At 39.5% G+C, this 27,083-nt stretch overlaps 1 protein-coding gene across 1 annotated transcript in view; it reads right to left on the bottom strand.

Moving 5' to 3' along the window:
- NAV2 (neuron navigator 2) overlaps positions 1-27,083 on the bottom strand; it is a 453,334-nt gene that overhangs the window by 288,486 nt on the left and 137,765 nt on the right. The window contains 1 exon segment of the mRNA XM_078148755.1: positions 2,773-2,845. Within this exon segment, the coding sequence (XP_078004881.1) occupies positions 2,773-2,845 (73 nt within the window).

Here is a 27,083-nt window from a genome sequence, read left to right as displayed (position 1 = left end):
GTAGTTAGGTGGCGTAGTGATAGAGCACTGGCCCTGGATTCAGGAGGACCCGAGTTCAAATCCGGCCTCAGACACATAACACTTACAAGCTGTGTGACCCTGGGAAAGTCACTTAACCCCCATTGCCCAACCCCCCCCCAAAATAAAAGAAATCAGCCCTCAGATCTTCCACAAACCAATCTGGGTCTAACTATGCCTGCTCAAGTGTATACTTCAAGAGTTGAGTTTTTGAACTCAATTTCCTTACCTGTGAAACAAAGGGCTTAAATTATGTATGATCTCTGAGCATGTCTAGAATGCAAAATGCAAGCATCTGTCTCATAGTCATCCTTGGTAAGTAAGTTTTTTATTGGCCAAGACCTTAAATGACTGTTGTGACGCTCCTTGTGATTAGAAATGTCACAGATGTAAGATTCCTATGATTAGAAGTAATGGATCACACATATTTAGTTATAATCTATTATAATCTTTTTAACCCCTTATGTGTTAAGTTTTCTCTGAGACATATCATAACCACTTGTAATCTCTTAACTTGACTATTTAGGTTCAATAGTGCTTTTCCTCTCTTTGTAACTTTCATGAGAAGCCTTACTGCCCAGATTCTACCCAACAATCTCCTTTCCCTCCTCCTCCTCAAAACCACCTTCATTCTCTTCAAGGGGTACCCGTAGTTTTATGTGTTTCCATGTCATACTATTGACTTGTGCTGGGCTTGGAGTCCACTAATGAAATCAGCCCTCAGGGGTAGTTAGGTGGCATAGTGATAGAGCACTGGCCCTGGATTCAGGAGGACCCGAGTTCAAATCCGGCCTCAGACACATAACACTTACAAGCTATGTGACCCTGGGAAAGTCACTTGACCCCCATTGCCCAACCCCCCCCAAATAAAAGAAATCAGCCCTCAGATCTTCTCTTCAAGGCCATCATTAGACTAATTATGAGCAAGAGGCTTCCCATACATGTACTAGCCATTTGAGTCTAAGAATACCTAAGGTGTTGAATGTGTGCCCAAGGAGATCTATCCAAAAGATTGATCAACCATTAAAAAAGACTCTCCATGATCTCAGACACTTGGACCCTGACTAATCATGACTCCTCAAACCATCAAGGCCAGAGAGAAAAAGAGCACTTATTTTTTTTTACTTATAAGTTATATCAGAAAGGAAGCTTCCTCTCTCTTTAAGAACAACCCTGTGTCAGATCACAGTGCTGCTGCTGATTCTCTGCTGATTGTTCTCTTGAGGTGTGGGAGCTCTCTGTAGGAGTGTAGACACATGAAGCCTGTTACAGGTCCTATGGTAACACTATAAGTTGTATGGCAGCACCCTTTTATAACACCTTCCATAAAATCCACTTGGATAGGAAAGTTGCAATCTGCTTTTACAGTACATAGCCATCAAGTTAGAGAGCATTTACTGCTAAATGTAAGGGAATGGGAAGGACAAAATCACTTCTCCTGCCTCTGAAATCAGTCCCTCAAACCCAGGACTATGATAAATCACTCTGAATTACTTTGAAGGAAATATGCTGACAACAAATCTCTCCTTCCTATTCTGTGCATTAACAAAACATCTGCTTTTAAAAGGAGGAAATAATATGTTACTCTGAAAGGGAATTTTCATTTCCTCCACTCTCCGCCTAACATACACATGTCCCACACATGCCAACTGGCTTAGGTCTCATCACTCTATATCCCAGTCTACAAGAACATTGAACACATCACAATAGAAAAGCAATGAAGTAGGTATTCCACAACAGGATTTTGCAATGTTTGCAGACTTACCAGCAATACATTCCATTCAACTATTTCCATCTATTGATCCCTTTCTACCCCACTCTTTATGATCTCCAGAAGATACTGACACTCATCTTTTTGGGAATGCAGCCTCACTGAGAAAAAGCATCATCACCTGAATTCCAAATCAAATTACCTGTTTGGTGAAAACTAGAGGCAGATGTGACATAATGAGTTTGGGGAGTTGGCAGTGGCCTAAGGCAGCTTCAGAAACTGGCAGCTGCTCCTATTTATAAACACAAGGGAAAGCAAAGGCTTCCATGGCTATCTGGTTCAGAGAAGGTGAAAATTCTGGCCAGTCATCCCTCAACTAATAACTAATTTAACCACGAGCCATTAGCTTACACTAATGTGCTAATTAGCCTGCTGATTTAGGTTAATTAAAAACCAATCAAGATTTTGAAAAAAATGATGCATCCCATTAAGATAACATGCATGATTTTCAAAAGGCCAAATAAAATGACTTACTTTTCTAGGGGAAAGGAGGGTATAGAGAGGGTCATCTCTTCATTTCCCTGGGAGTTGTAAGGTTCTGAGGTTATTCTGTAGTAGGTGCCTAATCTCATAATTAACAGAATGTGTAAACAACAGGTGAACACAGTACAAATAGGTGAACAAAAAGGTAGTTGCACCATGTCCAAATGCCAACTCTAAATCTATGATGCAGTAATCCTCCAAATGTGCTCACTACTTCCTGCTCAGCCTGTTTTGCCAGGAATCTATGACTTTGCTGGGATGGTTGATGCTGTTTTCCTTCTCATAGTTATTTTGTAGTTGTTTAAAAAAGTTAACACCATCAAAATTGAGGTACATATTTTCCCATTTTGCCACCACCTTTACTGCAGGAAAATCAAAACCATAAAAGCCCACAAATAACCCCAGTATTAATTCTATTGCCACCATTTTCAACAGGGGTAAGGGTGGGGTAGATTTCCAATCAATAAAATGGATTTTTAATAATGACAGCTCTGACTCACCTTCTGCAGACAGACCCTGTATGTTTATTCCCTTAGCTGCCAGGAAATTCAGGCAGGCATCTATGTTTTCAATCTAGGGGAAAAAAAACCAGAGAATAGACATTCAATAAAGATTTGCCTTCCTCCAATGCCACCTCGTATTACATTATGCCCAGAGCTTCATGTCACAGAAAGAGTTCTCTGTGCACTAGCTTGAACTCTTAACAAGGAAAGTGTACCAACATTAAACAAATAAACAAAAAAAGCCCTCCTAATCGATAGATGCAGGTCAGTAACTCTTCTTTATTTATACTCGCATAGGAAAAGGTTACCTAATATCTCAGTCACTGGGCTCCCAAAGTAGCAGCCCTGCATCTCTCCAGGCTGCCAAGAATACCAGCGTGGAACTGGCAGTCTTGCCTTGATCACTGTCTCCAGTGTGGTCCTGAAAATGTGCTAGGTTGCCAAATAAGTTGGAGGTGAGGAAAGATTAGTCCACTGGCCTGTGCTGGCAGAAATTTCCAGTCACTGAGACGGGCAGTGAAATGTAAAAATGGTAACTGGAGGTTCCAGCTGGTATCTAGGCAATGTTTACTCACAAAATTCCCAGAATAGCAGGCATTGCAGATGACTGGGGAGGGCTGCAATTTCTCATACCCATCTGTCTTTTTGCTCCCTCTCCCTGTCAAGCAGGGACCCACCAGCAAAGGGGCAAGGAGGCCTCTCAGATGCTCTCAAATCCTAGGAGTGCTGATGTCATGGCTAAAGCTCAAACGCATGTTAATGGACAGCAGCAGGGAAGAATAATTAGCACATTCACAAATAAAGGTCTTGTTTATACTTCAATTGTTAAAGCTTATTATGATTATGACTATTATAAAGAAAGATGGTCTACCTAGAGGTAAGGTATTGTGATGTAGTGGAAAGAGATCAAGCCCAGGCTTGACCACTTGCTAACTATAGGTTCTTGGGCAAATCTGTTAATACCTTGAGGTTCTTTATCTTTAAATGAAGATAACATCGCTTACATTATGTATTTCACAGAGCTATTTAGAATATTCTTGAATCAGTGTGTGTTAAAGCTCTCTGTAAACCATGCAAAAATGAGATATTGAATAAAGCCAATGGGAGTCATAAGTAAATGAACACATTTGGCAGTTTGCAACAGCATGTTTTGATATTCACACCCAGACTAAGTCACTATTTTCCTGAACTGAGACCAGCAATCAATTCATAGGGTATCATAAAAACTAACAAATGATTACTGTTTACAACAGAAGTGTAAGTAAGTAACTCCCTGATGCGGTTCGTTAATTGTTCTTCTCTGTTGCAGACAGTGAGTTTTCCACATTTCTACCCTTCTTCTCTGCATTAGAAAGACCTGAGTTCAAGGCAGAATTAAATTCGCCTTTACACTTGGCAATCCTGGAGTAGCCTCTTCTACTCTGAGAGCAAGAAAACAATTTAAGATGCTTTCAGTTGAAAGGCAGCAGTGGTGGAGTGCCTAGAGAGGCCAGCTAGGAAGATCCAAGTTTAAGTCTTACCTCTGACACATCCTGGCTGTGTGACCCTGGAAGCTCACATTATTCCTCAGTGCCTTGGGCAGCTATCTCTCTAATATAATAACTTGCAGAGAATGTGCTGATCTATATCAGAACAGTGAGTCTCCTTATCTAGAAGTTCCCCATGTGTCAATGAAGTCACAGGTTCATTTCTATCTAACAATTGACTGAAGAATTCACAAAATCCTTTTACCCATTTTAAAAGGCTCCTGTCATGGCATTTGTACCATGCTTATATGCTTAATATATGATACTGATGACAGGATGGGCACTTATGACTGCTTGTACCTCTGACTCACCTTAAATGAACCCTTGTCTCAGGTAGACTGTCTTCTTGAGAAGAGGCAGAAATTAGTGAAATACAGAAATGTTAGAGTCTATGCACCAGAAAGAAAATCACTCCAACTCTTTCCCCCATTTTTGCAAATTTTCCATCCTCCTCCCCCTTCCTACCTCCTCATACTGAAATGATGAAGCACTTGCTACAATTTCTTACAACCATTCTCCCCACCTGCCCCTACGTGATAAAGAAGAGAAGAGGTGATGAAGCAGGATGAAAAGGGACAATAAAAGGCTCTGTACGGTGTCCTGGAGTAATCTTCCCCTGTGACAGTGGACAAAAAAATGAGGGCAAGGTAAAAGCCCTCTAGAAAATAACCAGATTTTCTGTCTTGTTTCAACTCTACGAGTTAGCCTCTAAAGACAAATAACCAATAAAGGGTGATCTTGGACGTTGGTTTCATACTGGTAATCTTGAACTCTGTGGATCTTAAATGCTACTCTCAAACTAAGTTCCAGAAAAAAATGGGAAGACATATGAAGTGATGCAGAGTGAAGTGAGCAGAACCAGGAGAGTATTCTATACAATAATAATACTTTTCAAATGATTCATTGTTAAAAGGGACAATTTTTGAAAGACTTGACAATTCTGATCAAGGCCAGTCATGATTCCTGAAGAACAGTGATGAAGAATGTTAACCACGTCCTGACAGAGAGAGATGATAAGTTAAATTTGCAGAATGAGACATTCATCTTTCTTTATTTTTGAGGCATACATTTTTGGACATAGTTAATATGGCAATGAGTTTTGCCTGACCATGCATATTTGTCACAAAGTCTCTCCCCACTCTTTTTCAGTGAAGGGGATGAGGCCTGGAGGAAGAAAAAAATGTTTAATTGAAATAAATTTAAAATTTTGCCTTTTAACACTGCAAAAATATAATATTGGTATAGGATGATGGATTTTAACAGTCCCCTCATTTCAAGGAGTTCAAGCATTTCACTATCTCTCATTTCAGTTATCTGAAATGGAAGCTAGGTGGCACAGTGAATCCAGCCTTAGACCCTTACAAGCTGTGTGACCCTAGGCAAGTCATTTAACCACTATCTGGCTCAGATTCCCATCTATAAAATGGGGATAATAATAGTGTTTATTGCCCAGGATTGTTAAACATTGTATAAAAAGGGATATCTGTATTGTGTCTGACTCTTCAATACTCCAGTTGGGGTTTTCTTTGGCAGAGATACTGGAGTGGCTCGCCATTTCCTTCTTCACCTCATTTTACAGATGAGGAAACTAAGGCAAAGTTAAGGGACTTGCCTTAAGTCTGAGGCCAGACTTGAATTGTAGAAGATGGGTCTTCCTGACTTCAGGCCTGCCGCTCTATGCACTATGGCGCCATCTAGCTGCCCCCCCATTTTACCTGATTCTCAGTCTAATTAATGCTCCTTTAACTAATTTATGATTCCTTGTATCATTTAGCTTCTCTCCAATGAACTACAATGTCTCCTACAGCGTCTCAGAGTCTCCTACAATGATCTCCATTCAAGTTTGGTTTTGCCAATTAATGCACACATAAGCTATCTATAGATTTCCATCAGAAAACTGTAGCTATCCAGTGACAAGATCTATTAGTCCTTGATGGCTTATTTAAACTGCTTAACTAGACCACAAAGCGATGGCAATAAGCCAACAGGAACACTAATCACTATTTCTCTTGGTGTCAGGATGAAATGCACCTAGTCGTATCCTGAGGCTGTCACTGCAGTCCCTAAAAATATTAAATTTTTGAATTAAAAATGTTGAATCTAAATATTAAATAATTGAATCATGGGAAAGAAGTTTTTTTAAGGCTATGTACACATAGCACCATTAATTTCCTTGATTCTTTTCCCTACAATGACTTCACTGCTCACAGAAGGTGTCCGAAAACATTGCTCAAAACTCAAGCGCGCTTTTTAATAACATTCCATTAAATGCAAAATCATCCCTGACAAAGCTGATGAGAGCCACTCTCTTTTCATCTATACCCCAGGAAGAAGTCTGGACTAAGGAACAGAGAGGGATCAGATGTTGATTCAAAACTCCTAGCTTCATTTGGAATGAGATCAGAGGGGGCAATGTCTCCTTTGATCCAGTCTGCCTACAAATTAAAATTCATTTCAAGGTTTTCTTCCAAATGCTGTACAGGTAAACAATCCATTTGAATTTATGGTCAACATTGCACAATCCCCGAATCTGCCAGGAAAATATCCAAAGTGGCCAGCACCATGTACTAATTACAGCTTAAATAAATCCTAGTGTTACTATTTATTGGGGCCATAAGTCATATGTGATCCAGATATAGTGTGAGTTGGGATCTAAGTTGAAAGTGGAGAGAAGGAGCTAACGAAGATACTCTTAACCAACCAAGTATGTAAATATGACCATAGTTGTTCATTAACACTCAGCTGCCAACATAAACCACTTTCCAAAATTAGCTAAAAAATTTGTACAAAGCCTAACATTCCAAAGGATTCCAAGAAATGCACTGGCTGCCGAGAGGGTACAGTAACCATAGGCATAGGAAGAAGCCAACAGAAAGGTCTTGTCATGTGCAAAAATCTCTGTGAGGGCAGACTCGGGGAAGATGCCATATTGGGTTAGGGGTGTCCTAAGCAATCAGAGTGCTAATACCCGGAGCACAGGGCCAGGCTAATATGTAGGGGGCTGAAATAGGGGAGATGGAAAGGCAACAAAAGTGACCTCCACTTTTGCCAAGGTTCTCAAGGGGCCGTAACTGCTCCACTCACTCTGTCTGGAATGAATCAGAGCACAATAGACAAATAAATAATAAATAAATGCTTCGGGAAGGTGTCCATGAAGAAAGAGGACCTTTCTTTCTGGGTAAGTTTGTGACCTTAGATCAAAAGTTCAAAAAGTCTTATTTTTTTTTACTTCATTCTCCCAGGGAAATATGGAAAGGATAAATGCAACAGAGGCTCCACCTCACGCAGTCGGTGTATATTGTCAGAAATCAACCATAGACAAAGGATAAGATGGGGAAGACTCTTTAAAATATGCCGAGAGGAAAGAAAGAAAAAATGAAAAAGATCTGCCCTTGAAACATGAATCAGTCTAAGATTGTCCCAGGCCGCTGGATATTATAAAACATGCAAAAGCGGGAGACACTGCTGTATATCTCCTTGGTAGCTTAGAAACGGAGCCCCCACCATCTGTTGTGGCCGTTGCCATGGTAGCATTTTCCTCTAAATACCAGTGAAGCTCAGTGCAAAGCTCCTGGAAAGGATTTTAATGCAAAGGATTGCTATTCACGGGACCTAATGCACCTGAACACCCAACTGTAGATGATGAATTTTCAGGGAGCCAGTGGGTAAAGGGTGGGAGGGAGAAATTGCTGCCGCCCTTGGCATTCTTTTTCAGAGAGGCCTTGCCATATAGTGGGGGAAGGAGCACCAGACTCAGAGACAGGCACTTCCTGGGCTCAAATACTACCTTCTAACACTAATTGTGAGACTGCAGCCAAGCATCTTAACCTCACTAAGCCTCAGGCTCCCCATCTGTAAAATGGGGAGAATAATGGCTTCATACTTCCACCGAGTGGCTTAATAAATCAATTAAGTCTCAGACATATGACACTTACTAGCTGTGTGACCCTGGGCAAGTCACTTAACCCTGACTGCCTCACCAAAAAAATTAATAAATTAAGAAGTATTTATTAAGCACTAAAGGCTCTGGCAATACAAAGACAAAAAAAAAAAAGAAACGAAAAGAAAATAAATTGCTACAGACCAGTAGGAACTTAAAATCTGTTGGGAGAGACTACATATATACATATAAGTATATATAGCTAGGTGGTGCAGTGGATAGAGGGCTCTGCCTAGAATTAGGAAGACCTGAGTTCAAATTCAGCCTCAGACACTTACCAGGACACTGCAGTTACTCTCTGTCTACCTCAGTGTCCTCACCTGTAAAATGAGGATAATAATAACACCTACCTCACAGGGTTATTGTGCAGATCAACTGGGAGAATATTTGTAAAGAGCTTTAAAAAATCTCAAAATCCTATCTAAAGGCTGGTTATTATTTAATTTACACATATAAGAACACCCAAGATAATACAGAGGGGAGACATTATCAGGTGGGGAGATCAGGAAAGGCCTCACATAAGGGGCAGCACGTGAGGTGATCTTTGAAAGAAACGAGGGATTTCAAGGGGTGAAGGTAGAATGTCTATAAAATGTTCTTCACATCTTCACTGTTACTGAAAAGCCAACTATTACTTCTCAACCCAAGAGAATGAAAAGAAACTTAGTGTGCTGGGAGCTGGGGAAAGGTTTTTCCTGAATCTCTCAGTATCATGGAATGTCAGGGTCAGAACAAGTCTTGGAAATCATTCACTGGAATCTCTCATTTGACCTTCATAGATAAGGAAATTGATTTCTGAGAAGGGACGTGATTTACCCAAGGTCATACCAGTAGAAACACCTGAACCTAGGACCTCACTTTCAAATCTATTATTCTTTCTGCTATTCTAGTTTATGGGTTTTCTGACCCCTGGGATATAAACCTGGGCCTGCTATTTGATGACAATCACTAATAACAAGGGGGGAGAATCCCAATTCTAACAGATCCTTGTTACTATGATGAGTTTTTTTTTTGGTGTGTCCTCCTCTAACACTCAGGGGCCATGCTTTTAGTGGTGGGGACCACTCATCAGTCCCACTCCCCTCCTATTTCTGTGATATCTTCTGTAAATGCCTAGTTGGACTGGGTGGTAGCAGAAGGAAATACATTGTGGCAAGACAATGTTAGGAATTTTGGCTTTGCCTCTAAAAACATCCATCCCACTTCTCATGGTCGGTTTGCTTCCACCCTTCCTAAAAAAATTAAGAAACAAAAAATAAAAACCCCACCATGAAACCAAACAAAAATAGCAAAATGAGTTCGGAGGAATGCCCTACCAAATGTCTGTCTCGCCAGGGCCGTCTGTTTATTTCAGATGCAAACCCCAGGAGGCTGAGGCACTGTGTTTCAGCTTGGTTTAGTCTGGGTAACGTCAGGCCTCTAGAACAGAGCAGGGCCCCCTTATGACACAGCATGTAGACCTAAAGCTTGCTCCCCCAAAACATGACAAGTACACGGCATAGAACGTGACATAATATGGTAAGCCAGTCATATCAGTGAGTAGAGTCTTGTCCTGGCATAAAGAAGTAAGAAGTTTTCCTCACTTTCCAATATGCCATTGTTTTAACATTCCTTCCTTCCCTCTCCAATTTCCCAGCTAATAGGCATTGTTTAGTTTTTATTCTGACAATTCAATCACACCTTCCTGTGAATTTGGTTAATGTCTGATACATGTACCACACCCTCCCTCCCACCCACAACACACCTCAGGGTATTTGCCTTTCAAAAGACAGGGGCCAAAGGAATGAATCTCTAATGATAAAATTTCAGACACTGGACATCTAGACACTTGCGATGTCCTTGGAAGCCTCAATGTTCCCAAGTCACTCCACCTCAGTGTACAAAAGCCTGCTTAGCTTACAGATACTAAGTACAATTTCTATAGGGTTTTAGGGTTTGCAACGCATTTTACATATGTTATCTTTATATGATCCTCACAACAACCTTGTGTTCATTTTCTTTATTTACAGAAGTGGAAATGGAGGAATGCAGAGGTTAAGTGACCTGCCCAGAAGGACACAGCTAACAAATGTCTAAGACAGGGTTTGAATTCTTTCTGATTCGGGTCCTCCTGCTTCCACACCCAACTCTTCATTCATGGTGGAACCTGGCCTTCTACCGGCACTACCACAGCAGAAGTCTTATTTGGTGATGTGGCAGATCCCAGTGGGCTACAAGATTTAGAAACGAGGGTCCTCTATGGCTCCCACCCCTCTTTTCAATGTGTGATGTTTAAGGATCCGGAAAACAGAGACCTGGAAAAGGTTCCAAACTCCCTATTGAGGGAGGGAAGAGGGGTCTGCTTCTTGCTCTTCTTTACTAACCCCCAGCCCCCCTCTGGCAACTTTACCCACTACAACTTTTATGGCATTTATAATTTTAGCTTTCCAAGATGCTGTTTTAACTTCTTTTAAAAAATTACATAAGTCTTTCTGCTGCTGCTGCTAATAGCTAGATCTACATGGACCCCCCAAAAAATCTCAAGAGATTAAAAAAGAAGGAAAAAAAAGGCATACTTCAAACTCCTTCAGTCACTATCTTTTTCCATCCTGCTTCAGACTGCTCAGGATCTCTTGTTTCCCTATTGTTTTCTCAGTTCTATATTTGCCCCTGAAATGGAGAGAATACTTGGGGAGGGGACCCATATTTTAGATACAATACAGATCTGGAAATCATAGTCATATTAAAGACAGATTTGGGCCCCTCCCCAAACCCAAACCTATGTTAACAATTTGGTATTAGTTCTAACAGAGAGATCTATTTTTCAAATGTTTACATCTAAATCTCCCCTTCTAGACCCAAATGGGAGACAAGGGTTGGAAGCAAGTGTGTGTGCATATATGTATACATATATGTGTATGTATTCATATATGTATATGTATGTGGGAGAGCAAGAGAGAGAGACAGACAGACACACAGAGAGAGAAAAAGGTGGGGGGAGAGAAGGCTCATGGTGTTAAATTTTATCCTCTACACATTCTAAACTAATTTAACTACTGATTTCCTTGGGTAAAAGTTCATAGGGCCCCAAGACTCAGGGTTTCAATTTCAATTAGTGTATCACCCATGGCCCAGAACTTTGCGTTCATTTGGGGAGTACAGAGTCCTTTCTACAAATAATTGTCTTTAGCTCGTGTTCCGTCTTAGGTTTTCCCTGGGATCATCAAATCTAGACAATTTTGTTCCCAACCATAGTTTCTCCTGAAAACTCCAGAACATTCTCCACTTAAATCTTTAGAGAAAAGGTGAAAGGGCCTTCAGCTCAAACACTCAAAACTAACAATACGTCAAATACAGGGAAGGAGTTAGTTATTCCAGAAGACATGGCAGAAACAATGAGGCAGCTAGGTGGCACATGGATATAAGGTGGGACTTGGGGTCAGGAAGAGCTGAGTACTAAACCTCAGCATATCACTTAACCTCTCTGTGACATAGTTTCCTCATCTGTTTAAAAAAAAATGAGAACCCTCAGAAAAATTTTGTTTAGAGAATTGACCTTGCTCACTCCAACATTTTTAAAAGGAAATAAAAAATAAGATATGTATCTATATATAAATATTTTAAGAGAGTTTATTTATAATACAAAAAAACTGGAAACAACCCAAATATCTAGCTATGGAGGACTGGCTGAATAAATCATAGCATATGAATGTAATGGAATATTATTGCAAAATTCAATTTAATAAGCATCTATTAAGTGCCTACTGGGTACACTGGGGCTATAAAGACAAAATAAAATCTCCATTTTCCACATCCTTAAACATTACAACAGTCATTTATTAAAATCCTACTATGAGCCAGGCACTGGGGATACAGTTTTTCACTCAAAGTTACAATCTGTTAGGGTTCAGGTTGATGGAGAAGTAACAAATATGAGGAAAGAAGGAAAGACTTAGGAAGTGACAAAGAATGAAGAAATCAGAGTAAAAACAACAATATATCAACGAATTTTTATAAACAGTTCCTGAGATTTTTTTTTTTTAGTGTAGGGAGCTCCCAAGGAGGAATTTAACAATGCAGATCAGCACCTTCTTTGCAATTTATAGAGTTGTCTGGGGTACAAGTAAATGAGGGGACTTGCCCACAATCACATCGCCAGTGTGTGATTTGAACTCAGGGCTTTCTGACTCACAGTCAGGTCTCTTCCCACTATCCAGTGGTATGATAGGAAGCAGCTGGATAGTACAGGCTTCATAGTTAGGACCTGGATGCCTCAGACAGTCAGCAGTACTAGTTGTATTACCTTAGGCTAGTCACTTAACCTCTGTTTGCCTCAGTTTCCTCAACTGTAAAATGGTGATAATAATAGCACCTACGAGATCATATTTGTAAAGCTTTTTATACAGTGCTTGGCACGTAGTAGGTGCTATATAAATGTTTATTCCCTTCCCTCTTTTCCCTTCTAGGAGTAGGCAAACTAGGAGGGCCAAATTTGGCCTGCCTGGCCTTTAATCCAATAGTTTTTTTTTAATTAAAATACAATAAAACTTGATTTTAAAGTGGAATAATGATTTGTACAAAAACAATCCGCAGGCTGGACCTGGCTCTCAGGGGTAGTTTGCTGAGCTCTACTGATTCTACCAAGCTACCCTTCTTTTTACATAATCACACTCCTGTAAAAGGACAGAGCCTGGACCTGTTATTTCATTCAAATAAGGAGGGCCTAGATGAAGAAACTCCCTCTTCCTATGCAGAGAATTGCCTGGAACTCGCAGAAGTTAAATGGATTGCCCAGAGCAACACAGCTCCAAGGTTGGTTCTCTATCCACTATGCCACATTACCATTCTCAAGTACAATACATCTTAGCCTTAATCACTGAATGGGTACTATCTCAGGCAAACTGAGACCTGCTAAAGACCTTAGCTTTAAAAGACCAAGGTCCCCCACTGCCTTCTGGGCCTTCTCCAGTTGTCCTGATCCATATCTAGCCACTGGACCTAGATGGCTCCAGAAGAGAAAGTGAGGCTTAAATCCAATGCACTTGCATGTCATGGCATCACCTGCCTGATATCACGGTCCTCTTTGAGAGTGAAGGACAAACAGCAACCTCTGTGAGTAGGGAAGGAGCTGCGCACTAGGGACCAGACTTCCAGTGGGGCAAGATGGTAGTCTGTCTTCCTTCCTTCCTTCCTTCCTTCTTTCCTTCCTTCCTTCCTTCCTTCCTCTTTCTTTCTTCCTTTCTCTTCCTTCCTTTCTTTCTTCCTTTTCTTCTTTCAGACCAGAAGGAATCTTTGCTTATTTCAGTAAATGGGAGAATCTTTTGATCTCACCTTTACTTGTCCCATCAATTCTACCTTCAAAACATCTATCATACATGACCCCTTCTCTCTTCTGAGACAGACACTGTCACCATTCAGGTGTGGGCCCTCATTACCTTCTGCCTGGCCTACTGCAATAGCCTTCTGATTGGTCTCCTTGTCCTAAGTTTCTCCTCATTCCAGTCCATCCTCCACTCAGCAGCCAAAGTGATCTTCTGCAAGCATACCATGTCACCCCTTCCCTCACTCAACTCAATAATCTACAGTGTCTTCCTATTATTTCTAGGATGAAATATACCATTCTCTGTTTGGTTTTTAAAGCCCTTCACAACTTGGCCCCTTCCTACCTTTCTAATCTTCTTACTCTCACCCTCCTTGCTATTGCCCAACCAAGACACTCCTTCTCCAGACTCCATACTTTTACATTGTCTGTCCCCATGCCTGAATATACTCCTTTCTTAACTCTGCCACCTATGGCCTGGCTTATTCAAGTCCTCAGCTCAAATCTCACCTTCTGTAAGAAATCTTTCCTGGTCCCCTTCAATGCCAGCACCTTCCCTTTGAGATTATCTCCAATTTACCACATATTTAACTATTATGTACATAGTCATTTACGTGTTTTCTCCTCCATCAGAATGTCCTTTTCACCTGGACAAGTCAATGAGTATTTATTAAATAATTGCTATGGGCCAGACATTGTGCTATAAACTCTAGGGATACAAAGACAGGCAAAAAACAGTCCTGATCTCAAGGAGAATCCTTAGAAAGTCACTCAAAGAGGGATTAAATGGATTGAGGAAAATTATTCTCTAGGGTCTGCTGACATTTCAAGTTGCTTAAAATGTTCTGAGGCTGCTACCTAAACATGTAACCCTTATTTAATCTTGACTATATAATTTTATCTTTTGATTGAGAATATTAAAATTTGAAATTCTAGTGCACCTACAAAAAATTTTCAAGGTCAAGGGGAAATTCTACCTGGCTTTTGGACCCCTTCCTCCATCCAAGAAGAAAAAGCGTATACTTTTAATTAATAAAATTATTACTGTCAGGCTTATGCCTAAAATGGAAAGTGTGGCTTTTCTTCAACATCATGTTCTATAGATGCAACCAAAAATAAGATTATATATTATTTGTGCCATTACTGTAGGTGACCAAAGATGGAAAAGGGTATATATGTCCATGTGATATGAACAGCCAGGTGACAAACTGTTTTCCTATCAGATACATTTGAGATTTGGCAATCCCCTGAGACCTATCAGAGTTAAGGTCTACCACCCACTTCTCATCATTCTCATGGAAAACAAAAATAATAATAATAAAATAAAATCTGGCAATTTAGTTGAGAATGGGGGGGGTGGATTGTGAAGCCCTGCAGAGACAACTGAAGATGAGTTACACAAATAATGAAATATCACTGTTACTAGTTGAAGAGAGACCAGTATAGAAGAGAAACTTGTTAGCTGTGATCTAACACAAAGATATAAACATGAGGTTCAAACTTCGCTATCAGCTACCAAGTGACCTTGGGAAAATTATTTAATCTCACTGAGATTCCCTTTCCTCATCTATGAAATGAGAGGTTTTGACTAGATGATCTCTAGTGCTTCTCCAGGTCTAAATCCCATGACCCCATGATTTCTGAAGTAACTAACCTTCTGACAAGACAGTGTCAGAGAACAGGATGTATGTTACAGTGAAAAGAACACTGGGCACCAAAGGCAAGTAAAACTCATTCAAATCCTGCCTCTCTCTCTTACTACCTGTGTGATACTGGGAGAGTCACTTAACCTTCCCGGATCTCAGTTTCCTCATCTGTAAAACGAGGTTGTTGAACTTAGGTGAGCTCTGAGGTCTCCATCTGGACCACAGAGTAAGCCATGCTAATTATGAGCTCTTGTCCAGGAATTTAAGAGGCAGCACGGTCCATTGGAAAGCTTACTAGATATTGCAGTAAATTTTCCAGTCTAAATGGGATTTGGATGGCAATTTCTAGTTCTGCCCTATGACCTCAGGCAAGTCATTTTACCACTTTGGAAGTCAATTTCTCATGTGTCAAATAAAGGAGTCGGAGTAGGTGGCTTCTAAATTGCATCCTATGATCTTTTGAAGGACACTAATGATAGTTTGGAAGACTATTTGCTTGGAGAGAGAAAGACAAGTGCTGAGAAACAGCTGTTCATCAGATTTGTCAATGTGAAACTAGGATGGAGGGGCCAGGTAGCGCGTCAGATCACAACACTTGGGATTTACAAAGATCTCGATAGGCTGGGTAATGGAATGAGACTAACAAGATAAATTTTATGATATAGAAAAAACTTAAAACATTTGTTAAAAATTAATATCCACGTTATAGGAGATGTTGCTAAAAACAATTCATTTGAAAAGAACCCAAGGATTTTAGAACATTGCCTAGCCAATGTGAAATGATAGTGTGATATGGTACCCCAATAAGTTAATACGATCTTGGGCCACGTAAATAGAAGTATTATGTTCAAAAGAGAGGATGTGATGGTCCCACTTTACTCTGTCCTGGTATGACCACGTCTGGTAGCTTTCTGGATGGCTCTTTCATTCTTTGTGAGCCTTCTTGCTCGTTGTCATTCAGGTAATTTGATTTTTCTTCCTCTTTTTTGAATAAAATTTATTTTTATTGTTCATAAATTATATTGGTCTTTAAAAAAACAAATAGCTTAATTGATCAATTCAATCATTATTTTGTTCTTTCTTCTTACTGATTTCTCTCCTTATCTTAATCTCTTCTTTTGTCTCTTGTAAATATGTGTTTAGGGATATATATTTGCTTCTGAATACTCCTTTGCTGTATCGCATAAATTTGAATACCCTATATCTATATTGTCATTATGTTTATAGTACATTGATATTTGTTTGCATGATTTGGTCTTTAACCTAGATTCAAAATCACTTAAATATATATTCAGGTCTACATATTTTTATCATATTTTCATGATAAGCATCAATTTTACAGTGTAATGACTGGTAAAATTAGTGCATAAAATTTATACCTTCCTGAATTCACTTACAACTTCTCAATGATTTGATAAATGCGTATTTTAAGAAAAACACAGTATATTTCTGTTTTTTCATCCAGTTCTCTCCATATATCTAGCAAATTGTTTCTTCAGTACTCTATTCATATTTATAACTTCTTTATTTATTTTTAAACATTTGATTTACCATATTCCATTAGTACCTATTGAAATATCCAACTATTACAAAATTTCTGTCTAGTTATTTTTGCAAATCAGCTAACATTTAATTTAGAAATTTCACTGCTATGGTATTTCTTGCATAAATAACAAAGATGGATATGTTTTTATTATCTATGGTTTTTATCAAAGGCTATTATCAATATCCTTTAAGAGTAATATAATTTTTTTGTCTATCTCTCAATGCTTTCTATTTTGAATTCACCTTGGTTAGATTTGTTCTGTAAAACTCATACTCAATCAAAAGACCACACCCAAGGACTTAGAAGGCCACGTGTGGCCTCCAGGCCACAGGTTCCCCACCCTTAGTCCTTAGCATTATCTGAAATCTATGTATCTATTTTTATATTATATATTGTGTTTTGTTGTACTTTTAAATCCATCACTTGATTTTTATAGAGGAATTTAATTCATTTGTAATCATAGTTATATTATTAACTTTGAAATTCTCTACCATTCTTTGTTAAAGTGTTTCATCAGAAAAATTTTCCTAAATCTTTTTTTATTACTCCAATTTGAATTCTTTTCTGAACTTAATACAGAAAAAAATCCTACATATGCTGACATGATTCTGTGATTAACCAAAACTGACCTACTGTTGTTTTTAAAATCCACCTTTATTGACTGAACACAATTAGTCACAATTATAAAGTGTTTATTATTCATAGTACTTAGCTCAAGGGGCCCCAAGTCTGTTATAAAGTTCTTCCTTTCTTCATCTCAGGCTTGTAAAGCATTCAAGAATCTTTTACCTCCTACTGTTTCTCCAAACTAAATGTTGTTCTGAAGCTGAATATTTTGTCTAAGAACTATTCAAAATTGTCTTGATTATCAAATTTCTATATTTTGTTTTTAAGAATGTTTAATTATGGTGGGACATCATTCCTGGGATCTGGTCCTATATTTTTACTCTGTGCATGAATGAAGATGGTGGTGGTTTAGTTTCTTCTGTTGTTTCCCATTTTAATAGAAACATCTTAAAAGATTTGTAATTGCATTTTTCTGATGATTGTTACAATCGTATTCATAGAGCTTTTCTTTGACATTATAGTTTTGAATATTAATGATAACATTCTTGACTAAGTTGAATCTTTGGTTTTTCCATGTATGCACCTCATGAATATTTTAAATTTGTAATTAGTCCATGTTCTCTAAACTTGAGTTTTTCATACAAATCCTTAAAAATAGAATGGTTAGACTTTCTTCTCACAGTTTTTCAGAAGTCCAATAATTTTGAGATCTACCACTCTTTCCCCTCTCCTCTAGACCTTACATTTTTATTCGTCTTTCCAATATTTTCCCTATAATTAATTTCCTAAAGTTATTTTTCTGCATCTACCCTGAACTTCTGAACTCAGACCACAAAAGTTTGTTTCTTCTCACCCCATGCATCAAGAAACCAGCTCTACTGCAGACATACCTGCTACCCAGGCCCATGATGAAATGATTTGGCTTTTTATGTGGGCAAGAATACAATTGAGATTTTTAAACTTCTACAACAGAAAAGACAACTTTGCCTCTCCTCACATCTACTTTCCTTCTTTCTTTCTTTTTGTGTCCTCAATTTCTTTTCACATCTACTTTCTAGGGCACATGACTCTCACTTTAGCCAACCACAAATAACAACTACACCATACCCCCGGTAGAATAATTTGACTTGAACAGAAAATGTATGATTGGGAGTATATAACAAGTAGAAAGATATGTGGGTGCCATATTGTAGAAAGTGATAAATGCCAGGCTGAGGATTTTGTATTTTATCCTAAAGGCTAAATAGGAAGTGACCAAATATTTCTGAGTTCAGGAACAAGAAGACTACATCTGTGTTTTAGGAATAGCTATTTGGCAGGTGTTTGGAAGATGGATTGGAGAAGGGTGAGGCAAGAAACAGGGAAGCCTATTAGCAGGATATTACAACAGTCCAGGAGAGAGGGAATGAGAGCTTAAAGTGGGGAAGTGGCTGTGTGAGTGGAGGAAAGGGGGCAAATATGAGAAATGGAATGGAAAGAGCAGGGGAATGGATATGGGGGGAGGGGATGAAGGAGAGTGAAGAGTCAGTTATGATTCCAGTGTAGCAAATCTGAGTGACTAGAAAAATGGTGATACCCAGAATAGACATTGGGAAGTTTGGAAAAGGAATGGTTTCAAGGGGAGTGAAATACGAGTTCTGAGTTCCAATTTGGACACAGTACGTTTCTAATGCCTATAGATCTTTCTGGTGGAGATATATAACAGGTCTGAAGTTTAAGAAAGAGATTAGGAATTGTCATACGTATTTGGTAGTCATCTGCACGGAGATGATCATTGAACTCGTGAGAAGTGATGATATCACTAAGGGAGAAAAATAGAGAGAGAAAACAAGACAATCCAGGATATAAACTAGGGGGAAACCCATAATTAACTTTTGATCCAAACTGTAAGACTTTACATTTGTCCCTATTATATAGCTATTGTATTAGATTCAGTTCCAAATTCTAGCCTTTTGAGATCTTTCTGGATTCTAATCTTGTCACTTAAAATGTTATCTATCCCTCTTAGCTTTATGCCGTTTGGAAACTTTGTAAGCACATCACCCTTGCCTTTATCCAAGTCACTGGTAAGAATGTTAAACAGTGCAGGGCCAAGGATACATCCCTGGATCACTCTACTAGTAACCTCCACCCAATCTGACATTGAGCTATTAATAATGGCTCCGTGTGTCCAGCCATTCAACCGATCCTGAATATACGTAATTGTGGTACCGTCTAGTCAACATCTCTCAACAAGGATTGCATAACAGATTTTGCCAAATGTCTTGCTAAAATCTAGGTAAATGGGGGCAGGTACGTGGTGTAGTGGATAAGGCACCAGCCCTATCTTGAGGTCTTGAGTTTAAATCCATCCTCAGACACATAACACTTACTAGCTGTGTGACTCTAGGCAAGTCACTTAACTCCAATTGCCTGGCCGAAAAAAAAAAAATAAAATCTAGGTAAATGCTATCTATAACATTTCCCTGATCTATGAATCTAATAACCCAGTCAAAATGGAAATGAATTTAGTCTGGGATAACCTATTCTTGATAAAGTCATTGCTTCTTTTTCTAACATTTGCCAAACATTCCTTTATTAATGCATTTGAGAGTTTTGCCAGGAATAAAAATCAAGATCATTCATCTACACTTTACAGACTTCAATCTTTTCCCATTTTCAAAAATTGGAACAAAATTGGCTAGTCTTCCAGTAACCCTCCCACTCTTTATGAGCTTTCAAATATCATTGACAAAGGCTCATCAAAAAATATTTATAGTGCCTACTATGTGCAGGCAGCATGCTAAGCTAGTGTCTTCCCCCATTGCACTGTGAGCCTTTTGAGGACAGGGTCTATTTTTTGCCTTTCTTTATCTCTCTGTTCTTCACATAGTGCCTGGCACATGGTAGCACCTTACTAACTGCTAGTTGACTCGACTACATCCAAAAAATGGTATATAATCATAATTCCAGGGACATAATGATATTTATATAAAACATTACACTCTAAAATAAAGAATAAAAAACTGTGAGTGTCTTCTTTAACAACACCTATAGGGTAAACCAAGTGAAGGACACTGATGAAATGATAACATCTAGTAAATATACTTCCCCTCAGCATTATACATTTAAGCTTAGCTTGGGTTTCCTTTAAAATTCATGCCATCTGATTGTTATTGTCTTCCGTTTTCAAAGAGGACCAAAATGACATCACTAGGCCAGAGTCAAGTTTTAGTGTGTCCGATTGTGGCTGATCAGACCAATACAAGCTTAGAATGTTCTACCACAGGTTGGGCACAAATAGTCTGTGTGAATCTTTGGAGTGGATTCTCTGAGTCTGCATATCTTGCATTTCTCTTGAGCTATCTCAATTCTGCTTTGCTCATAGAGCACAGCACCTTTTCTGATGTGGGCACACCATGCTGAGCAGTCTTGTGCCAGTGCCTCCCATGTCACACAATCAATTCCAAAGTTCTTAAGAGAGACCTTGAGAGTGTCCTTGTATCGCTTCTTCTGACCACCATGTGAACGCTTGCCCTGCACAGCCTAAGGTATTCTTTAAACCTAAACCTCAATGGAATGAGTAAAAGACAAATGTGGCTTGCTTTTCTCTGCTTCACCAATAATCTTTCCTTCCATTCCATTCCTCTGTTCTTATTCTCAAGGGATATAAGAAGTAGATGCCCAGGTTGGAATGCCAATGTCATAGTACGTAATCTGAAGGAAAGTCAATCAGGGGCTCTCTCACATGACCCAAAGCTATCTGCTGACATAGCCAAGCCAAAAATTCTCAGGATCAGGAGGAGGGAGGTGAGTTTTTTCATTTCTAAAATTGAAAGAATCCGTCATATTTCTCATCTCCTTTATCAGGATCTTGGAAAGATAAAATAGTTTAATAACACTGAAGTGCTCTGCAAACAGTAATTATAATGTTTAGGAGACAGTGGTTTAGTTGTGTTTTTGTAACTGCCCAGCATATATTTGATGCTTAATAAATGCTTATTTAATAGAATTTAATTGTTTGTATATTCTGGTTAAATCAAAAAGAATTCCCTCAAAGAGGAAATGAATGCAGATAAGGAAGGACAAATAACATCTACAGTACCAGTGACTTTAACTCCACAAGGGAAAGGCATTCAGGTATGCAGCTAGGAGGCACAGTAGATAATAATGATGAAAAGCATCGCCATCATATAGCTAGCATTATTTATATAGCACTTCACTCTTTGGAAAGTACTTTATAAATATTATCTTATTTTATTCTTGCAACGACCCTTAGAGGTAGGCATCATTACAATTTCAATTTTACAGATAAGTAAGAATTGAGACAGACAGATATTAAATTACTTGCTTAGGGTAATACAATTAGGTAGGATTTGAACTCAGGTCTTCCTGATTCCAAATCTAACCCTCTTTCCATTATGTCACTTAGCTATGTTAGAGTGCATAGCATACCTTAAATCACTATGTAGATGTAGTTATCATCATTGTTATTATAAAGGCTGTCCCAAGTACAATTCTATATATTTCCCTCTGAATATTCCTTTGCTGTATCCCATACAATTGAATATACTATATTTATATTGCCATTATGTTTATAGTACATTGATATTTGCTTACATGATTTGGTCTTTAACCTAAATTCGAAGTCATTTAAAAATGTGTACTCAGTTCTACATATTTTGATCGTATTTTTATAATCCACTGCCCAAAGGCAGGCTCTCAGGGAGCAGAAACTAGGTGTCCTGTTTAGGCAAACAGAACCAATATAGAGCAGTCACAGATTACCTTGTCTTTTGTAAGCCTGTCAAACCTCAGCATTTGCTCTTAACTTTAAATGATTTCTTGGATTTTCTGTATTCACTTGCACAGTACAGTGGTGTGTGTGTGTGTGTGTGTGTGTGTGTGTGTGTGTGTGTGTGTGTGTGTGTGTGTGTATTCAGGCATATATAAAAATAGGCATGGGGCTTGTAGAAGAAGCATTTCAGCTGTCCAAGTATTTCAGACATTTCCAGTGTTATCTGACCACACATTCCTGATGCCCTTAGGAAGGTTGCAGGTCATCAGGCTCGGGCTGACTGGCTGTGGGTACAGTAACTCATCCCCTTAGGGCAAGATATGGATACATATCATATATCACTGGGACTTTTGAGGGGAATCTCTAAAGGATGGTTTCTACCAGAGGAGATGTCTATTCAAGTCAGTGACACAGGTCAACTCAAGTCACTTACAGAACATTTTTCCTCCCTTAACATACTTAGAGGCAGCTGTAGCTTCATAGATAGAGTTGTCCTTGAAGCCAGCAAGACCTGGGTTTGCACTCTGACTCTGATCAGGGACAAATCACTTCATCTATTAGTGATCCAGTAAACTTTCTAAGACTTAAAGGTGCTGAGCTTCAGTGGTATGGAGGGAATTTCCTCCTCCAAAAATTCCTCATATATGGGGCAGCTAGGTGGCACAGTGTATAGAGCACTGGCCCTGAAGTCAGAAGGACCCAAGTTCAAATCCAGCCTCAGACCAAACACTTGACACTTACTAGCTGTGTGACCCTGGGCAAGTCACTTAACCTCAATTGCCTGAAAGAAAAAAAAATCCCTACAAAAATTCCTCATATCAAGGAAATCACAGGATAATGCAAGCTTTATATCAGTCCTAATGACATTGACCCTCCCCTTCCCTCTAAGCCAAATGAAACCCACTGGAGTTGTTTCAGTTTCATTCATTTACCAAGTCAAAAATACTGATCATAAAATAATAGGTAAGGGCTGGGAAACTGATGATTGAATACATGCTAGATCTTCCTTCAGGCCTCATCATGTGTCCTTTCAATTTTTTTTCCCCCAAATAAATGTCTAAGAATATACATGAAAAACCAACCATTGATACCTGAAATGTCCCTCAAAGGTAGACCTGGTCATTCATGATGAGCATCCATACCTTGGAAACTACTTACCTATTCCTTTCCTATACGAAAAACATGGACTGCTGGCTTTGGGCTTTTAGATGAGGATATTCTCACAAAGAAGGCTTAGCAAGATAAGAGTTTAGGTGACCTCTTGATGTCTCACATCCTTCTGAAAACTGCCCTCACAGCTTTATGGGAATAATTATATATTTAGAGCTAGAAAGAACACTAAAGTTCATCTAGTCCAATCCCTTAATTTTACGGATGAGGAAACTGAAGCCCCGACACATTTAGTGTCCTGTTCAGGGTCACAAAAGGAAATAACTGGCACAGTCCAGACTCAAATCCAGCCTCAGACTTCAAATTGAACTCATATTCATTTAAATCCAATTCAACCATACTCTAGAGGGCAGCTAGGTAGCGCAGCAGCTAGAGCACCAAGCCTAGAGTCAGGAAGACTCATCTTCTTGAGTTCAAATCAGCCACTTTACTAGCTGTACGACCCTGAGTAAGGCACTTTACCCTGCTTGCCTCAGTTTCCTCATCTTTAAAATGAGCTGGAGAAGGAAATGGCAAACCATTCCAGTATCTTTGCCAAGAAAACTCCAAATGGGGTCATGAAGAGTTGGACACAACTGAAAAATGACTGAACAACAACAATAAACCACACTATGTGTCAGGCCCTCTGTTAGGTGCTAGAAATGCAGAGATTAAAATGAAAGGAGTGAAGGGAAAAGGAAGGAGCATTTATTAAGTGCCAGGCACTGGGCTAAGTGCTTTGCAAATTTTATCTCATTCTATTCTTACAACAATCTTGTGAAGTAGGTGCTATTACAATATCCTTATTTTACTGTTATGCTATCCCTATTTTACAGCTGAGAAAACTGAAGCAGGGGAGGTTCCATGGCTTTCCTAAACTAGTAAGTATCTGAGGTATGATTTGAACCCGGGTCTTCTTAACTCTAAGTTCAATACTCTATGTACTATTGGCACCATCTAGCGGCCTCAAAAGTCATTGGCCTCATTTTGTCATTCAGTTCCTTTCAGTTGTATATAACTCTCCATGACCCCATTTGGGGTTTTCTTGGCAAAGGTACTGGAGTGGTTTGCCATTTCCTTCTCCAGCTCATTTTACAGATGCGGAAACTGGGGCAAACAGAGTGAAGTGACTTGCCCAGGGTCACACAGTTAGTAAGTGTCTAAGACCAGATTTGAACTGAGGAAGAGGAGTCTTCCTGACTCCTGGCCCAGCACTCTGCCCACCCCACCACCTAGCTGCCCACACTCCCCTCAAGGAGCTTGCATTGGGTGGGGGTCTGTGGGAGGAATTCTAGTCCATCAATATACCACACTCTATCCTCAGGACCCGAGAATCTCTCCCCAAAGTGAGGTATGGACAGCAGAACACCCAATGGGCTTCCGCAAGCCAGTCTTTTGATAGGGCCAACACTCCTCCGTACTGTTCAACTAAACCCTCCCTCCTCACAGTGCACTAGCTACCCCTATTCTTAAATCATTTTCCATCAGATAGAGAGGGCTTTCCAATCCAAAGGCTTTATAGACCCAGCAACTACTGTCCTTAGGAACAAAGCCAAGCCGCTTAAATTAAGAACGATGAGAGAACAAACACTGTTGGCTATTCCTCCGCTCAACGTTTAGCCAAGTGTATCAGAGTGCCCTTTGAGGAGTTAAGCTGGTTTACCATGGCATGGCTCCAAGCAGCAGGTCTCCTTCCAAGCTAACAGAGATCTGCTGAATATACCATGTGACAGACAGTCAAAAAGATGCCCCTCTGTTGCCATGGGGACACTAGCTGAGTTTTGACCCACAAACATAAACTTATTTAAGAACCAAGCAGATGGGACTATAGGGTCTAGGGGTTAGAATAAGGTAGAAATAAGTAATTATTCAGGTTCTAGGAAGTAAATGAAAAGGAAAGTACTAACCAGACTGCAAACTGATATGACTACCATGAATTTGCATAGCACTTTAAAAAGTTTGCAAAGAGCTCTGCATATATTACCTCATTCAAGATTCAAAACAGTCCTAAGTGACGGGACCTAGTAGGTCCTGCCTATGTGTGTTATTATTTCCATTTCACAGACGAGAAAACTGAGGCTTAGTCAAGTGACTGCTCATGACCACACACTAATGTCAGAAGTAGGGTTTTAACCCAGGGTCTCCTGGCTCAAATGTATCTTTCTACTATGCTGTTCTGCTTCCCCAGATGATACCACATGGACGAAGTCCTGATATCAAAAGCCTACTTCAAAGGATACCAATGTTTGGCATAGGTGAAGGAACTTGACTACTGTATTGCTCCTGACTTCTTCCATAGCCACTAAATGAACAGCCTCATATCTCCTATGGTTGGGAGCTGTGGGAAAATTTGTCACATGGACCCTTCTCTTTGTTGGCTCCCTAAATTGGAATTCTGGGAGTGCTGGAAAGCTGGGATTAGGACTCAGTCCCGTTCATTCCCTGAAAAAAAGGAGCATGGTTGCTTTTTGGCATTGATAGCAAGAGCTCTTCCCAGAACCTTGGTTAAAAGCAAAGCTGTCCTCATCTGATCCAACCATAGGGACTATTAGGTTCGAACCCTACCACTAGCAAAGGTTGCTCTTATAAGGGGTTGAGGTTTGGATCACTCGGCAGTCAAAACATTCTGAATGGTGCTCCAGGCATCATTACGAAGGATGCTTGGGGCAGCTAGGTGGCACAGTGGATAGAGCTCTGGCCTTGGAGTCAGGAGGACCTGAGTTCAAGTCTAATATCAGACACTTACTAGCTGTGTGACCCTAGGCAAGTCACTTAACCCTAACTGCCTCAGCCAAAAAAAAAAAAAGGATTCTTGCCTTTTCAGCCAGGAGATAGTACTGTTTTAGAGCATCAATAAAGACTCCTGGATTTCACCAAACAAAAACATCAGCATATTGGAAATGGTATCTCTTCTCTTCAGTGAGTTAGCACATCCAAATGATTTTAATGTAGTTTGACAAACATTTATTAGGCACCAATTCTGTGCCAACCAATGACCATACAGAGACGAAAACGAACCTATCCCTGTCCTCGAGAAACTTTACTGGTTATCATAACGAAATAAAAATGTAATTCAAGAGGTGCACTAATGAGTTGAGGGATCTGATTGTTGAATAGCATTTCTACTTTTCAGCAAGTTGGTATGTTTCTATAATTCCTATTTCCCCAATCTGACATGATTTCCACGTGAGTGACTGAAAGAAAAAACACACATCATTCATTCTCACTTCCGACGCTGGGTCTACTTCAATAAGAATGGTGCTATGAAAGTAGAAGACCTGAAAAGACCTGAAAATCTAGGAAATTCAGATTACGGTTTGTTTTCTCATGGTTGTAGAGATCCATAAAAGTTTTTGCAACTTGGACCAATGAAGGAAAGGATTTGATCACTGAGGGGATAGATTAGGATTGAGGCTCAGAGAGAATGGGTGGAGATAGTTGATGCATACTATTGTTTGAGAAAATGAATGAACATATTACTACGCAAGGGCTTATGCAATTCTCAGGTGTCAACACCTATATTAAAAACCATAATAATAATATATATGCAGAATTTAGTCCAAGATTTCACTGGTAGTCTCTTTCCCCATCCTATTCCGAAGGGGTTTATTCAACTCATTAGGATCCAATTTCTGCCCTGCATCCTGGGAAGAGAAGGGCCTGTCAGCAAGTCAGCCACGGGTGTCTGTTGAGGGGTGAGGGTAGTGGATTATGTGGCTTCCACCTAAACAACTTGGCTTGGGGCTACAGGGAGGGGAAAAGAATGAGTGGGTGCCTAACGATCCTTTTACCTGGTACTTTTCATTATGCTCCATTTTTCTCAAAAACTTCACCTTCTACATACTTATTTTCATTTTG

The sequence above is a fragment of the Phascolarctos cinereus genome, unplaced genomic scaffold, assembly GCF_003287225.1.
Source record: "Phascolarctos cinereus isolate Bilbo 61053 unplaced genomic scaffold, phaCin_HiC Scaffold_9;HRSCAF=440, whole genome shotgun sequence".
Lineage (NCBI taxonomy): Eukaryota > Metazoa > Chordata > Mammalia > Diprotodontia > Phascolarctidae > Phascolarctos > Phascolarctos cinereus.
The sequence above is the reverse complement of the archived record's forward strand: the minus strand, read 5'-3'. Positions and strand labels throughout refer to the sequence as shown.